We start from the raw sequence: 17285 nt of genomic DNA, 5'->3' as shown, positions 1-17285 counted from the left end.
CCGCCATATACGTAGGTTTCAAGACGATCTATATAGTTTACCCAGATTATAATTACCGAACCCAAAGTTCCCAATTCCCAACTATACAATTACTGAGCCCAAGCCCCAAAGTAAAATGCTAAAGAAAAATGCTCCAAAATTTTAATGAAAGAAAACATAAAAACCTAACCTGAATACAGTTCCAGAGCCATCCCGCTGTTCCTCCAAAGTTGCAAACCTCAAATCACTCTTCAGAGTTCAGAAGTCTTTGTTCCAATTTCCAGCTGAGGTATGGAATCTAAAGCTTCTTCTTCTTCTTCTTTTTATTTCCAAACACTAAATTTCAATTTTGTTTGCTTATTAATCCATGCTTCCCTGAATCCATTTCTGAGAATACCATGAATCTAACATTTCTCAACTGGTTGATGTAGCTATTTGGTCTTCCAGCTTTTGAAGAAGGGGACTTGAAGCTTTTTGGTAAATGTTTTATGATTAACCAATTAAACTCTAAAGATTTTATGACAATATATTGAACTTATCTTCCTTAGACAAATCTTTAAGATTTTAAGCTTCCGTAAATGATTTTCTTAATGATGATCTTTCTCTGCCTATTTTTTGCCTTGGAATCAATTCGATGCTCAAGTTAGATTTTGTCGTGGGCTTTATAGTTTCAGTTTCCATCTTTAACGGATATTTCTACCAGAACTTCGTTCCTCTCATGAACGATGCCTGATTATTAATTTTATATTCTATTGTGGTGGCACTCACCGTAATTTATATGGGTTTCTGTGGCATTTTCGGCAGCTTACCTCTCTCTATGCTTCCTAGAAAGAGAACTGCTTCTGATGAAGTAATGGTTATAGAGGCTGACTCTGAAACCTCCAGCAACACCAACCACAAGGGTGCGTCGGCATCGTCCTTCAAGAAGCACCGCCTTGATAGCTGCACCATCACTGCCGTGGATAATGAATCAATGGCCGAGAACGGTGCTAATAGTTTAATAATAGAAGGTAATGGAGATCAGAGTACTAGTAGGGTCGTTGAATCTTCACCATCGGCCATGGATCTTGGTGATGCAAATCATGCTGAAATAGATGAGGATCTCCATAGTCGGCAGCTAGCTGTCTATGGCCGTGAGACTATGAGGCGGCTTTTTGCGTCAAATATACTTGTTTCTGGGATGCAGGGTCTTGGTGCTGAAATTGGTATGAAGTTTCGGTGCTTAGATTTTTTAATTTTTTTTCTGTATCTTTTCTTTTTCTTAATTTTGTTAAATGGAGTTGAACCAGAGCTTTTCCTTTTGATCAAGATAGATCCGGTTGTATTTGCATTGAATGTTTGTTCGGAATCATGAGATGCAGAAGTTGATTAGATTTTGATGAATTGATATTTAGGGTTTTTTAAAATTTGTTGTCTTGTTTATAATGAATTCATTTGATGGGACATGTCTTTCTCTGAATTTGCTTGTTCAAAAATCTTTTTCAGTTACCTTGTATGATACACATATGATGGTTACTGATTGCCGCACCATTTTTAATATGGATTGGGTGCTGATGTCCTAGATTTGTCTGGTGCTTTCTTCTTGCAGCATCAGGGCTGATATTCTCACTGATACTTCTATTTATTCTGCATGTGCAGCAAAAAATCTCATTCTTGCTGGTGTCAAGTCTGTGACATTGCACGACGAAGGGGCAGTGGAGTTGTGGACTTGTCCAGTAACTTCGTATTTTCAGAGAGTGATGTCGGTAAAAATAGGGCTCTTGCCTCTGTCCAAAAATTACAGGAGCTTAACAATGCAGTGATCATTTCTACCTTAACAACAAAATTAACTAAGGAACAACTTTCTGGCTTTCAGGTACATCCTCCTCGTTGGATCTCTCCTAATTTATAATTGCTTACCATGTTATATTTGAAGCATTTAAGGTTTAACTGAATCTGGAATTGCTCACTTATTTTCATAGGCAACCTAGAGAAGTAATGCTGAAAGTTGATCAAATCATCTCCAAATTCAACTATTTACATGATAGGTTGGGAACTTAGGAGTAAACTAAGTTCAGGGGTGATTATAGAATAAGGAACTTAAAACTAGGATAAGTTGAGGACAATTAGGTAAAATATTATCAAATTATTGCAAAAGTAGTCATAATTTACATAATTTGATAATTCTTTACATAAGTTGTCCTTATACTTATTTTAAGTCCCTAGTTCTGGAATTACCCTAAGTACACGTACTTTTAAGCTGTAAAAGGTTGGATGTTAAAGAGAATCAGGGAAACTGTAAAAGAGAATCTGGCAGTGTGTTTACCCTACAAAGTGTTTGCAATTTCATCTTAAACCTTGCTGTATATTACATTTGTAATTTTGATGATTTTTATGTTCTCTGCATATTTCATCTGAGTAACTCATCTTCATCGCTGTTTTGTGCAGGTTGTTGTTTTTACTGATATCAGTTTCGAGAAAGGCATTGAGTTCAACGATTATTGTCATACTCATCAGCCTACCATTTCTTTCATCAAGGCTGAACTTAGAGGACTTTTTGGTTCTATATTTTGTGATTTTGGACCTGAGTTCACTGTGGTTGATGTTGATGGAGAGGATCCTCACACGGGTATAATTGCATCAATTAGCAATGACAATCCGGCAATTGTATCATGTGTTGATGATGAAAGGCTTGAGTTTCAAGATGGGGATCTTGTCGTCTTCTCTGAAGTTCATGGAATGACAGAACTAAATGATGGAAAACCAAGGAAGATTAAGAGTGCAAAGCCATATTCATTTACTCTTGAGGAGGACACCACTAATTTTGGTAGGTATATAAAAGGTGGTATTGTCACACAAGTGAAACAGCCCAAGGTATTAAATTTTAAAACATTAAGAGATGCTGTCAAAGACCCTGGTGACTATCTACTGAGTGATTTCTCAAAGTTTGACCGTCCACCTCTGTTACATTTGGCATTCCAAGCATTGGATAAGTTTGTCTCCGATTTGAGACGCTTTCCTGTTGCTGGTTCAGAAGAAGATGCTAATAAGCTTATTTCTATTGCCGGTAACATTAATGAGCGTTTGGGAGATGGAAGGTTGGAAGATATCAACCCAAAACTTTTGCGATTCTTTGCCTTTGGTTCCAGGGCTGTACTAAATCCCATGGCTGCCATGTTTGGTGGAATTGTGGGACAAGAGGTTGTCAAAGCATGCTCTGGAAAGTTCCATCCCCTCTTTCAGGTTAGTATTCATTATTCCTTGTTTGAGTTGCTTTTTAGTTGGAATCAGATGATATACAATTTATTTCCACTTACCCCTAAACCATGAATTGTTGGAATTATATGTGCTTTGAGCAATTCTCTGTGTACTAAATAAGAAGGTTGAATTTGTTTGGTTTATCCATAGAAAAGGAAAAGGGATTATCAGATTAACAATTTAATTGAGTCGTCTGGAATGAACGGAACTATACATGACAATAGGACGGAATACCTTGAGTTGTTAATCAGAATCTTTTTGAAGGAGGGAAGCTTGATCGAGCAGAGATTTTCTTTCTAGCTAGGTGCAGGCTTGCTTCATGGTTTCTAGCTAAGGAAACTCATATTTCTATTTCCAAGGAGGATATTATTGCTGACCCGTCCATAGTGGATTCCTACTCGTCCCATTCTAATCGGGTTTCAACCGTGTTTCCTTGGTCCCCTCCTCCAAAAGGTTTTATTAAACTTAATGTGGATGCGGCTACCTCGAGTGATTGGAAGAGGAGTGGCTTAGGTGGTATTTTGAAAGACATGTTTGGTTCGATTCTTGGCTCCTTTAAAGAGCCTGCTGGTCCGGGGCCCCCAACTTTAATGGAATTGAAGGCTATCCTAAAGGGTTTAGATTTTTTTGAATCTATTCGTCATAGGTTTAAAGATAGATTGATTATTGAGAGTGATAGTCAGGTGGCAGTTGGCTGGATTAAGGATGTGGTCTCTTGTCCTGTTGTTTATGTTCAAATAGTTAAAGACATTATTCAAAAGCTTAGTGTTTTTGAAGGTTTGATTAGTTGGGTTAGTAGGACAGCCAATATAGAGGCGGATGTCCTAGCTAAGGCGGGTATTGGTTGAATTATGCTCTGTTAAGGGCTGTTTTTTTCTGGTTATGTATCTCTTGAGGGAGATTGGTTTGTATTACTTTGTTATATTTGAGTTTAATGAATCCTAGGGCACTCCTTTCCTCCTTGTGTGGATTAAGGAACTATTGTTAAGTTCCGTTAATCACCAAGGGGGTTTTATTGAGGCCTTTTTTCCTATCAAAAAAAAAAGAATCTTTTTGAAGCCATTTAACCTCCACATCTTCCTCCTATTTATTATAAACACATACTTGAAAACAAGAGTTCAATGAAATTTTATTTACAGTTGATTGAAACTCGTTCACCTCTTTTTTGGGTTCTAATTTTCTACCATTTGATTGTACAGTTCTTTTATTTTGATTCTGTGGAGTCCCTTCCAACCGAGCCCATGGACCCTAGTGATTTCATACCATTGAACAGTCGTTATGATGCACAAATTTCGGTGTTTGGGTCCAAGCTCCAAAAGAAACTAGAGGAAGCTAAAGTGTTTATTGTGGGATCTGGTGCACTAGGTTGTGAGTTCCTAAAAAATATTGCTATGATGGGAGTTTCATGTGGTAGCCAAGGAAAGCTGACAATCACCGATGATGATGTTATTGAGAAGAGCAACCTCAGCAGGCAGTTTCTTTTCCGGGATTGGAACATTGGGCAGGCCAAATCCACAGTTGCTGCTTCTGCTGCCGCATCAATAAATCCTTGTTTAAATATTGAAGCTTTGCAAAACCGTGTGGATCCTGAGACCGAAAACGTATTTGACGATACCTTCTGGGAGAATTTAACAGTGGTTATTAATGCATTGGATAACGTAAATGCCAGGCTTTATGTTGATCAGAGGTGTTTATATTTCCAGAAACCACTTCTCGAGTCGGGAACTCTAGGTGCTAAATGCAACACACAGATGATTATCCCTCATCTAACTGAAAACTATGGTGCCTCAAGAGATCCACCTGAGAAACAAGCTCCAATGTGCACTGTGCACTCATTTCCTCACAATATTGACCATTGTTTGACATGGGCCCGATCTGAGTTTGAGGGTCTACTTGAGAAAACTCCTACTGAAGTGAATGCTTATCTGTCGAACCCGGTTGAATATAAAGCTGCACAAAGGAATGCTGGCGATGCTCAGGCAAGAGATAATTTGGAACGTATTCTTGAATGCCTTGAAAAAGAAAAGTGTGTGACATTCCAGGATTGCATCACCTGGGCTCGTCTAAGGTACTTCTTTTGATGTTTGATCTAATCGTATGTGCAGTATTGAAGGTAGTGCATGGTTGCATTTGTTTCTCACCTTATCCTTCTTTCCTGCTCAGATTTGAGGACTATTTTGTGAACCGTATGAAGCAGCTGATTTGCACGTTTCCTGAAGATGCTGCTACCAGTACCGGGGCTCCCTTCTGGTCTGCCCCAAAACGATTCCCTCGCCCACTTCATTTCTCAGCAGCTGATCCAAGCCACCTGCAGTTCATTATGGCTGCTTCTATCCTTCGAGCTGAATCATTTGGCATTCAAATTCCTGATTGGGTTAAGCAACCAAAGATGTTGGCAGACGCTGTTGACAAAGTGACAGTCCCGGATTTCCAACCAAAGAAAGATGCAAAAATCATAACAGATGACAAGGCTACTACTCTTTCTACTGCATCTATTGATGATGCAGCAGTTATCAATGAACTAATCTTCAAGTTAGAACTCTGCACAAAAAAATTGCCTCAAGGGTTCAAGATGAAACCTATTCAGTTTGAAAAGGTTTGTCGTATTTCTTGTTCTGATTGTTTAGCGTGTATATCATTTGGGTATGCTTTCACTTTTTAAACTTGTGGAACTGTAACAAATGCTTTTCCATAATAGTAATAATACTGACTAGTGAATTTGCAGGATGATGACACAAACTACCACATGGATCTAATAGCTGGGCTTGCAATATGAGGGCCAGGAACTACAGCATTCTCGAGGTGGATAAACTCAAAGCCAAGTTTATCGCTGGAAGAATCATCCCTGCAATTGCTACCTCCACGGCTATGGCCACAGGTCTCGTCTGTCTGGAGCTTTACAAGGCTCTTGATGGAGGACACAAACTGGAGGACTACCGCAACACTTTTGCAAACCTTGCATTGCCTCTGTTCTCTATGGCCGAGCCAGTTCCACCCAAAGTCATCAAACACGGTGACATGAGCTGGACTGTTTGGGACCGGTGGATCCTTAGAGACAACCCAACATTGAGAGAACTCATCCAATGGCTTAAGGACAAGGCTTGAATGCCTACAGCATATCTTATGGTAGTTGCTTGCTGTATAATAGCATGTTCCCACGGCACAGGGAGCGAATGGACAAGAAGATTGTAGATCTGGCCCGGGAAGTGACAAAGGCCGAATTGCCTCCGAATAGAAAACACCTGGATGTCGTGGTGGCTTGTGAGGATGATGATGACAATGACATCGACATACCTCAGGTTTCTATCTACTTCAACTGAGGTTATTCTCTCACACCTTGCTGCTTGGGGTTGTTTTCCAAGGATGAAACTTTTACAATGTTGTTATTACTATTGACCAGCCAAGATGGATATTTTTAACAGTAAATTCATCGTTACATAAGTCTCCTATGATGATCTTCTCTAATTACTTGGTTTCATCTTGTCCTGTGGACCGATCTTCTCATTCATCTAGTGGAAAGATACCCTATAGATTGCTTGCATTTGTATCGGTTAGACTTATTAGTTATTCCCCGTTTAGTGCTACATCCCATTAAATTGCTTGCATTTGTATAGGTTAGGCTTATTAGTTATTCCCCGTTCAGTGCTGCGCTTAAGAAGCGCTTTTGCTTCAAAAAGTTCTTGTAAAGGGACAAGCAATGCTTAACGCCCTTTTGGAGGAAAAGTGCTTTTTGACAGCACTGAACAGTCCAAACGTAAAAGTCAATATTTAGTGCTTTAACGATTCAAAATCACGTTTAAGCGGAAAACACCATTATTAACCCTATAATATTTATATTTTGTATGTTTTATTATAATTTAAGTTAGTATATTTTTAATATAATAACATTATCAAATATGATGTATAAAATATTAGGGTAAAATACACAAAAGGTTAAGTTCATTGACTATTAAAAATTATAAAATAGTTATTTGAACTATTTATTTTGTTCTGTCTTGTGATATGATAAAATAAGTGATTATATATCCATGTCATCATGTTAACTTTTGGCTTAAATAACCGTAAGTTTTTAATGGAAACGATGTGTTTGGAACATGTTAATTGTGATATGATAAAATTTAAATCACCCACTTAGATTGGCCATCAGTGTGCGGGTGGAAGGTGGTACTGAAATGCATCCAAGTACCTAAGGCCTCATGAAGTGCTTTTCAAAACCTTGATATGAATCGCGAGTCTCGGTCAGAGATAATCAACATCGATACTCCATGTAATCTCATTATCTCCTGAACGTACATTCTAGTTAACCTCTTTAGGGTGAAATCTATGTGAATTGGTTAAAAATGAGCGGACTTGGTCAATATGTCGACCACTATCCAAATTGCGTCGTGCTTTCTCTGAGTCATCAGTAATCCAATCACAAAATTCATGATCGCTCTATCCCACTTCCATTATGAGATCTGGATAGGTTGAAACAATCCTGATGGAGCATGATGTTCATCTTTAATTTGCTGCCAAGCCAAACACCTAGACACAAATTCTGATATTTCATTTTCCATACCCGATAATTGACGAAGGTCTCGATACATTTTGTTTCCTCCAGGATGACTGAAAATGGGCTACAATGAGCATAATTAAGGATCTTGGTTCGTAACTCTTTACTCGTCGGTACACACAATCGACCCCAAAAATATAGTACATCACAATTCCTTAACTCAAAATTGGAAGCCTCACCTCAACGAGTTAGCTCAGACCTAGCTATCAAGCACCCATCGGTGTTTTGGAGTTTCTTCACTTTCTTAACCAATTCGGGTTTGACTTGCAACTCAACTAATAATCCCCCATTGGTGGTCAAGCTCAAACATGCAAGTAAAGTTTGGAGATCGAACACTATCTTTCGACTCAAAGCGTCAGCAACTACGTTTGCCTTACTCGAGTGGTAATCGATCACACAGTCATAGTCCTTGAGTAACTCCACCCAACAACGCTATCTTAAATTTAACTTTTATTTTGTGTGAGCAAATACTTCAAACTATTATGATCGATGATGATATAACATTTTTTCCCGAGGAGGTAATGCCTCCAAATATTTAAGGCAAAGGCTATAGCTGCTAGTTCTAAGTCATGAGTGGGGTAGTTAAATTCGTGTGGTTTAAGTTGTCGGACGTATACACAACCACTCAACCATCTTCCATCAACACGCATCCCAAACCATTTAGTGAAATAACGCTAAACACTGTAAAATCCTTACTCGACTTTGGCTAAGTCAACACTGGTGCTTGAGTCAAAATCACCTTTAGTATCTCGAAACTCTGTTGATGCTTATCATCCCAAAGGAATGATACTCCTTTTTGGAATAGCTTTGTCATCGAAGTGAAAAATCATAGAACACCCTTTTACGAAGTGATAAGCCCTAGAAAACTACATACCACGAATGCATTCCTCGGTGGATCTCATTCAACCGTGGCTTGAATCTTTTGAGGATAAACTCGGATACCCTTGGCTGACACCACATAACCCAAAAATGATACCTCCGATAACCAAAACTCGCACTTACTGAACTTGGTAAATAGTTGACAATCCCTCAAGGTCTGAAGTAAAATACGGAGGTGACAGTCATGCTCCTCCTCTAAACACGAGTATATCAAGATGTCATCGATGAATACCACAACAAAATGGTCTAGATACTGGTGGAAGATCCTATTAATCAAATCCATGAATGCGATTAGGGAATTAATGAGACCGAAAGGCATCATTGAAAACTCATAGTGACCATACCGGGTCTTAAAAGTTTTCTTCACTATGTCGACCTCCTTAACCCTCAATTGGTAGTACCCCAACCTAAACTCGATCTTGAAGAACACCCTAGCTCCCTTAAGTTGGTTAAACAAGTCGTCAATTCTTGGAAGTGGATATCGGTTCTTCACGGTTAACTTGTTCAATTGACAGTAGTCAATGCACAACCTCATTAACCCATCTTTCTTCTTTACGAACAATACCATCGCTCCGCACGGTAAGATGCTTGGTCAGATGAATCCTCGCTCTAGAAGTTCTTGAATTTGAACCTTAAGTTTCTTCAACTCTATCTAATAGCTGGGCTTGCAATTATGAGGGCCAGGAACTACAATATTCCCGAGGTAGATAAGCTCAAAGCCAAGTTTTTCGCTGGAAGAATCATCCTTGCAATTGCTACCTCTACGGCTATGGCCACATGTAACATCCCAAAAACCAAGTAGTGACTAAATTATAAGATTTTATAACTTTGGGTTTAATTTCAAAAAAATTGAAAAGTTTAGGGATTTATTTGGAAATAAATTGAGTAAGATTGATTAGTAAATTATGGAAGGAATGAAGAATATTATGGTCTTTTCAGCTTAAAGGATATTTTATCATCTTTATTAAGGGATAAGCACGTGGGATTGAGAGAGTTATCTGGAAGCTTATTTTTTCTTGTCTTCTTCTTCCCGTTGGTTCCATTTCAATGTGAGTTAGGTATAGTTGTTTATTTCTTGAATTTCTAAGTTGGTTTTTGTTCTTTGGGTGTTATATAAGCTTAAGGAAAGCTTATATAAGATCAAAACAACAAGAAGAGAGAATTAGAAAAAGAATTGTTATAAGTGCATAGAAATGAATTGTTGGTATGAAGAGGGTTTTGAACTTTTAGTGATAAATTTGACTTGTCATAAGAAGGATTAAGAAGTCTAAAGTATTAGAAACGAATTTATAACACATTGAAAGTTTAGTAAAATTAATAAATTCAAGAATTATAGTGAGATATTGAAGATGATGAGGTGTTCTAGTGCAAAAAGAGGGTTTAGGCATTTATAGTTGAGTTTAAAAGCATGAATAGAGTTAAATAAGTAGAGTTTGGGGTAAAGTGTTGGAATTTTTGAGTTTAAGAAATATATTCTGGGTTAGTAGTATCGGTACTGGTTGATTGAGTACCAATACTACAAGGAAAATTTTGGGATAATTATGTATAGGGTATCGATACTGCATGAACAGTATCGATACCATAAGGAAGAAGAGTGATAAATCTTCATGGAGTATCGATACTGAAGTGGTAGTATCGGCACCATGGGTATCGATACCAATATGTAGGTATTAGTACCATTTTTGAAATGAAATTACAGAATCGAAAATGGGTATCGATACCGTGGATGGGTATCGATACTACAAGCATAGAGGTATCGATACTGTACTTGTGGTACCGATACTACTTAAGTTGGAAATTAGAAATTGATGCTTTATTTAGTTTTCTTTGGAAAGAATCTTTTCAAGTATTACGAATTCTGATATTCATTGGATTGTATATTCATGTAGATATCGATCGAAAGCAAAGTTTGGAAAGGCCGTCAGAGTAAGATTTGAAAGAGAAATAAGATATTGGTATTGTCCAGTGAGACCAAGGTGAGTACATGATATTAAGTGTAAGTTATGTTAGGGAATTAAGACTTGCGATAAGTCTAATTCCGATATTAGGTACATGAGTACATGAATATAAGCATGTAGTGATATGATACTTAGATGTACCTGAGTACATGCATATGTCTAGAGGTTAAGTGTATTTCTATATGTGATCTATGTGAATACATGTATGTGTGATAAATCATGTGACTATGAGCTATGTGATCATAAGAGATAAGATATATGACAAAAGATATGTGAAAGTAATATATGTGATTACATGTTTATATGAATACAAGAAAATGTGACATGATATATATGTGATAGTGGGATATGAGACTCTACAAGAATATTATATGATATATGTGATATGAAGCTATGAGCTTATATGACTATGTGATATGAATTTTTATATGTGACAAACATAATGATAATGCCCATGTTATGTGAATTGAGAGCTAGGGGTATAGTTGGCATGCCAAGAGTCGAGGGTTCTATGTGGTCCTTCGAGATATATATGTAATCCTTTGGAACATGTATGCGGTTCTTCGGGACACATATTTGGTCCTTTGGAATATATATGTGATCCTTAAAGAGTGGTCCTTCGGGACATATATGTGGTCCTTCGGGAAAAATTCTATGTACCCCTAATGGGAATTTATATTAGCTGTGGTGATAGCATTTGTACACAACCTCTATATATTCACATACCTTAAGTTCTCAGAAGTATACATGGGCTATTAAAGAGAGATCTAAACAAGTGTATTGTATATGAGATATACGCTTTTTGATGTGAATTGTATTACAATAATTATTTTATGTGATGTGTATTGTTAGATATAAGACATAATTATATGAATAAATAGAAGTAATGTTAATAGTGATAATAATGACATGTATGCATATAAGTCTTGTGTTGTATGAAATGTGCATGCATTTGTTAAGTAGTTATAGTTTCAATTATTCATTTATATGTTTCACTAATTCTATGACTTAGCGTGTGAGTGTTTCTCACGTAGGATACGAGAAGTTTCAAGGAGAAGATAGGCAGCGGAGACAGCGTAGCTTCAGCAAAGATCATATCAGAAAATTTACATTAGGTTTCCCTGTTGTATTATATAGTGTTGCATATATTTAAAGAATTAAATTGTAGAAGCTCTGAACAATTTTTATAATCTTTTTGAGTTGATATATGTAAATTATTTAGCATGTTTAAATTTTAATCTAATTTTTTCCTATATTTTATATAAGAAATGATTTGAAAGGTTGATGTGACATCTCAGACACGTATTCAGGTTGGATACGGGTTGGGGGTGTTACACCACAGGTATTGTCTGTTTGGAGCTCTACAAGGCTCTTGATGGGGGCCACAAAGCGGAGGACTATCGCAACATTTTTGCAAACCTTGCTGTTTCTGTTCTCTATGGTCGAGCCAGTTCCACCCAAAGTTATCAAACACGGTGACATGAACTGGACTGTTTAGGATCGTTGGATCCTTAAAGACAACCCAAATTTGAGAGAACTCATCTAATGGCTTAAGGAGAAGGGTTTGAATGCCTACAATATATCTTATGGAAGTTTCTTGTTGTTTAATAGCATGTTCCTATAGCACAAAGAGCGAATAAGAAGATTGTAGATCTGGCCCAGGAAGTGACGAAGGCCAAATTGCCTCCAAATAAAAAGTACCTGGATGTTTTTATGGTTTGTGAGGATGCCGATGACAATGACATTGACATACCTCAGGTTTCTATCTACTTCAGCTAAGGTTTTATTCTTTTACACCTTGCTGCTTGGGGTTATTTTTCGAGGATGAAACTTTTACAATATTATTATTTCTAAGCACCTAATATGGATGTTTTTCATAGTAAATTCATCGTAACATGAGTCTTCTATACAATGATATTCTCTAAATACTTGGTTTTCATCTTGTCCTTAGAGTGATCATCTCATTCATCAAGTGGAAAGATACCATATAATGTTTGTATTTGTATTGGTTAGCCTTATAAGTTAGAGGTATGAAAAGGGCATGTTTGAAGCATGTGACTTATAGGTTTGCAAATTAACTAAATGGTTACTAAAATTTGATTTTCGATGGTATATCACATGTATAGTTATATTGTGATATATTGTTATATTGTATGTGCTCTGTATATTGGGTAAATAGTGCATGTTAGGTGCTTTTGTATGTTAAAAGTATGAAATATGTATTTCACAAAACTAATGCATCAAAATAGAACATACACATGCTTACACATTGACTTTGTATGCTCATGTTCATTTTAACAACCCTGATTTTTGGTGTTACATTCTCGTATTACCAACTGCAATGTCAACTAACAATAACCATATAAATCCTAGGGGTTGTTTGGTTCACGAAATATAGATTACCATTGAAAATAAGATTATTAAAATGTTACATTACTGAGAATATTGTATTATCTTGTTTGGTTTGTTTGTCAAAATATAAGATTACAGTGTTTGGATGAAGGAATATTGTTGAACTTATATTTTGATATAACAAATATTTGTAAAATTTGATTTTTGGACTTAATCAAAATTTTAAAAAATAATTCAAAGTCCAAAATAACTTGAAAATTATATGTTCTTAATTGCTTTATATATGTGAAATATTTTTGAGTTAATTAAAATATGTTTAAAGTGTTTAAAATGTGTTAAAGATTTTTAATTATGAAAAACACTATTCAGTAACTATTTGATATTGTTCATGACACTGTTCATGCACGGGTACTGTTCTTAGTTTGGAAACTTTGTAAGAGTTTTGAAAATTTTATTAAGAGTTTCAAAACTTTGAACCAAGAAATTGTTTTAACGGCCCAATTTTCTTCAACGGTCATATTCTTCTCTTGTACATAAGTGTATAAAGCTTAATTGAATATCTTTTGTTTTTATTCTTGTGAGCTTAAATATTTGTAAACGCCTACCTTGTGAGGTTTCTTGTTTACATTTCTTATCCTCTAATACCCCAAATATCAGGTCAGTGACTTTAGTGAAAAGTTTTAAAATTTGAGGATTTATTTGAATAAATGATAAAAGATGAGAAAATGATTTGGAATATTGGCTTAGACTAAATTGTAACAATGGATGATTAAAATGACATTTTGATCATTTGGAATAAAATGAATTTTAAAACTCAAATTTTAATAGGGATTTAAGAAGGGGAAAGTTAAAAATAAAAAGGTTAAGTTATTTCTCTTCTTCTTCCTCCCGTGACTTTGTGCCTCCTCCATAGCCAAGGTAAATCTTATCTAATTAGTTTTTCCTTTCGATTATGGTTTGTTATTACAACCTTAAGTGATATGTAAGCTTAAGGAAGGGTTAAATAAGGTTAAAACTAGGAGATCGATGAAATATTAGAGATTTAAGAAAATGAGTTTTGGAATGATATGTTAAGATATGAGTTTTTATTGATGTTTACTAGTCTATTGACTTGTTAATTAAGTAAATGAGAGATTAGAACATTGGGTGGGTTTAAAACATGTTAGAAAAAGTGGTGTGATTCTTAGATTGAAATGTTCTTGGGAGATTTTAAATGTTTTAAGAAGCTAAATGAAGGAAAGTTAGTAAGGTTAAGTATAGAAGAGTTTAATAATATTATTGGGTGTAAACATAAGGAAATTTGACCAAATTTGGGTAAGAATTGGGCTGAAAAATTGTAAATCTAGGTAAGGGTATCGGTACTGATATAATAGTACCGATACTATAGGTTTAAATGGGTAGAAATGTGATGAATAGTATCGATACTGATGCAAGTGGTATCGATACTAAAAGGGAAAGTATCGATACCATGGATAACAGAATGAAAAAATGGTATCGATATCGAAAGGGAGTATCGGTACCATAGTGTAGTAGTATCGATACTAAGAGAAAGGTATCGGTACCATAGTATAGAAGTATTAATACCATGGTAGGGGTATCGATACTATTGAGCCTAGAACTATAAGATAGATTGAAATTGTTATAGAAATTGAAATAATGGTACTTTTGAGTATTATTAAACTATGAATATTAGGGAATATACTAACATATAGTACGGTATATGTCTTTAATGAATGCTTATGTAGATCGTAAACAAACTCCCGAGTCAAGGAAAACGAAAGGCAAAGATAAAGTAGCTGAGTAGTCAAATTTGCGTTTTGGATATAATAGCGAGGCAAGCCAGGTGAGTGCATTTTTTATGTACTTATATGTTATGATAGTCATAGATGCATGTTGCTTAATATATGTATGATGATTACCAAATGGCACTGTGTGTACAAAAACTAAGAAATTCATAGTAAGTTTATGAATTTCCGTATGGACATTGTGTGTGCAAAAACTAAGAAATTCATAATAAGTTTATGAATTTCCGTATGGGCAATGTGTGTGCAAAAACCAAGAAATTCATAATAAGTTTATGAATTTCCGTATGGGCACTGTGTGTGTAAAAACTAAGAAATTCATAATAAGTTTATGAATTTTCGTATGGGTAATATGTGTGCAAAAACTAAGAAATTTATAATAAGTTTATGAATTTCCGTATGGGACTACGTGTGCAAACTATAGAGTTTATAATGAATTGAAAGAGTTAATTGATATTATGATTAATTAGTAGAGTATAAACTGATCTAAAATAAAAGATTAAAGGCATGAAAGGATGTCATAAATGAAATACATAACGGTGCATTAAAGGCATGAAAAGATGTCATAAATGAAATGTATAACGATGCATGAAAGGCATGAAAGGATGCCATAAATGAAATGAATAACGGTGCATTAAAGGCATGAAATGATGTCATAAATGAAATGCATAATGGTGCATTAAAGGCATGAAAGGATGACCTAAATGAAAATAATAAATAATTACTAAAGAATAATGGGAAAATGTACAGAAAGAAAAGTATGTTGGATACCAAGAATGGTTACGATGATAGTATGAAAGAAATTTGATTTAAATAATAGGGACTTGTCTAATCCTTATGGATTATACGAATTAGTCCAAAACCAAATAACCAAAATATACTTACGTATACATTAATGTTCTTTACAATATTATGTCTCACTAAGTATATACTTAACGTGTGTTGATTTCACGCGTAGGTAACAACAAAGACTATTTGGGTACTGGGAGAAGGAGCAAATATCATCAATCTAAGGTTGACTCTCATCAGTAACAGTAGGACAATCATGTTATTTTGAAAAATTACTGGCATGTAATCGAAATTAAGAAAATTGCTATAGAATGTACTTAAAGTTATAACTTTGGTAATAGGTTTCAATGATTGTTTTATTGTTGTATTAAAATGTTTTTGTTTTTAAATTTCAAAACAAGATTTTATGGGTTTTACAAATGGGTGAATGTTTTTAAAAGTCATGTGACACCTATGACTTGTGTACGGAAACATATACGGGAAATGGCTGTTACATATCCTTTGTAAAAGGGGAGTGGTTATAGTTTAGCCTTGAAAAACTAGATAATTGTACTAGAAAAATAAAATCAAATTAGTGAATATGTTCAAATCCTTAATGTGGAACTAAGGTAGTGGATGTAGACTTTGGTTGAGAAAGTAGAACCATTATATATATTACGTCTAATTCTTATCTTTTATTCCTTCCACACAAAATATTTTTAAAGGCCAATTCACCCCTTCTTGGAGGTTTTTGGTTAATCGATCGAGCCCAACAATTAGTATTAGAGCGAGTCACAATCAATAATTTAACAACCTTGTGAAGATCCTAGAAGCGCTCTATCAATTTCTTATTCAACCGAAAAGATGACTTCCACTTCCGGCTCATTCTACATGGAGGGCTCCCAACCGATCGACAAGCCTCCATACTTCAATGGAGCTAACTATGGTCATTGAAAGAACTTAATGAAGCTATTCATTCAATCCATTGATCTTGGAGCATGAGAGATGATCATGAATGGCTATTCTTCTCCAACGTAGAAGATAAATGATTGAAGTAACCAAGAACGGATGAAATTTCAACAAAACGCCATGGCCATGTACATTTTATTTTGTGCATTTGGTCCCGATATATATATGAAGAATTTTCTTTATGTTCTAATGCCAAGGAGATTTAGGATAAGCTTGAATAATTACATGGTGACAAGAAAGAAGAACCATCAAGTTCAAACCTCCTCTCAAATCCAAAGGTGGTGTGCTTTATGACTCTTGAAGAGACCAAGGAATCTTCTAACTCTAATGAATTCAATTCATATTCTTTTTATGAGTTAAAAGATGCATATAATGAATTATTTTTGGAGTTTGAGACCATAAACTCCAAATACAAGAAAATGATTTCAAAATTTAAAGTTGAAAACAATTTTCTTTTGAAAGCAAATTTGGATTTTGAAAAATGATTTAGAGCTTTCAAAAGTAAAAATTGAAAATTTTGAAAAAGAATGCTTTGATTTAAAAGTTAAGCTTGAATGCTTAACAAAAGAAAAGGAAATCATTTTAAATAATTCATCTAATTTCATAATGACAAAATGATCACATTGTCATTATCATGGTCACATAGAACATGCTTGTCCTTTAAAGAAAGGAAAACATTTTAAAATTAGACAAGTATGGGTTCCAATGGGAACAAGGGGCATTGAAACTAACGTCCAAGGATCCAAAGCAATTTGGATACCAAAATCCAATTGAATATCTCTTGTAGGC

At 35.3% G+C, this 17285-nt stretch overlaps 1 protein-coding gene and 1 pseudogene across 1 annotated transcript; both read left to right on the top strand.

Annotated features, from left to right (window-relative positions):
- The first annotated feature begins 613 nt into the window (after positions 1 to 613).
- On the top strand, positions 614 to 6746 carry LOC120113464 (ubiquitin-activating enzyme E1 1-like). Its single transcript, XM_039134621.1, is given in 9 exon segments — positions 614 to 1184; positions 1618 to 1683; positions 1686 to 1834; positions 2407 to 3201; positions 4416 to 5284; positions 5380 to 5812; positions 5942 to 5981; positions 5984 to 6310; positions 6313 to 6746. Coding segments are annotated over 9 exon segments (3474 nt in total). The 3' UTR covers positions 6537 to 6746.
- Positions 6747 to 9320: 2574 nt separating this feature from the next.
- Positions 9321 to 12384, top strand: LOC120113476 (annotated as a pseudogene).
- Positions 12385 to 17285: the final 4901 nt, after the last annotated feature.

This window comes from Hibiscus syriacus, unplaced genomic scaffold, assembly GCF_006381635.1.
Source record: "Hibiscus syriacus cultivar Baekdansim isolate YM2019G1 unplaced genomic scaffold, ASM638163v2 tig00110209_pilon, whole genome shotgun sequence".
Taxonomy (NCBI): Eukaryota; Viridiplantae; Streptophyta; class Magnoliopsida; order Malvales; family Malvaceae; genus Hibiscus; species Hibiscus syriacus.
The sequence above is the reverse complement of the archived record's forward strand: the minus strand, read 5'-3'. Positions and strand labels throughout refer to the sequence as shown.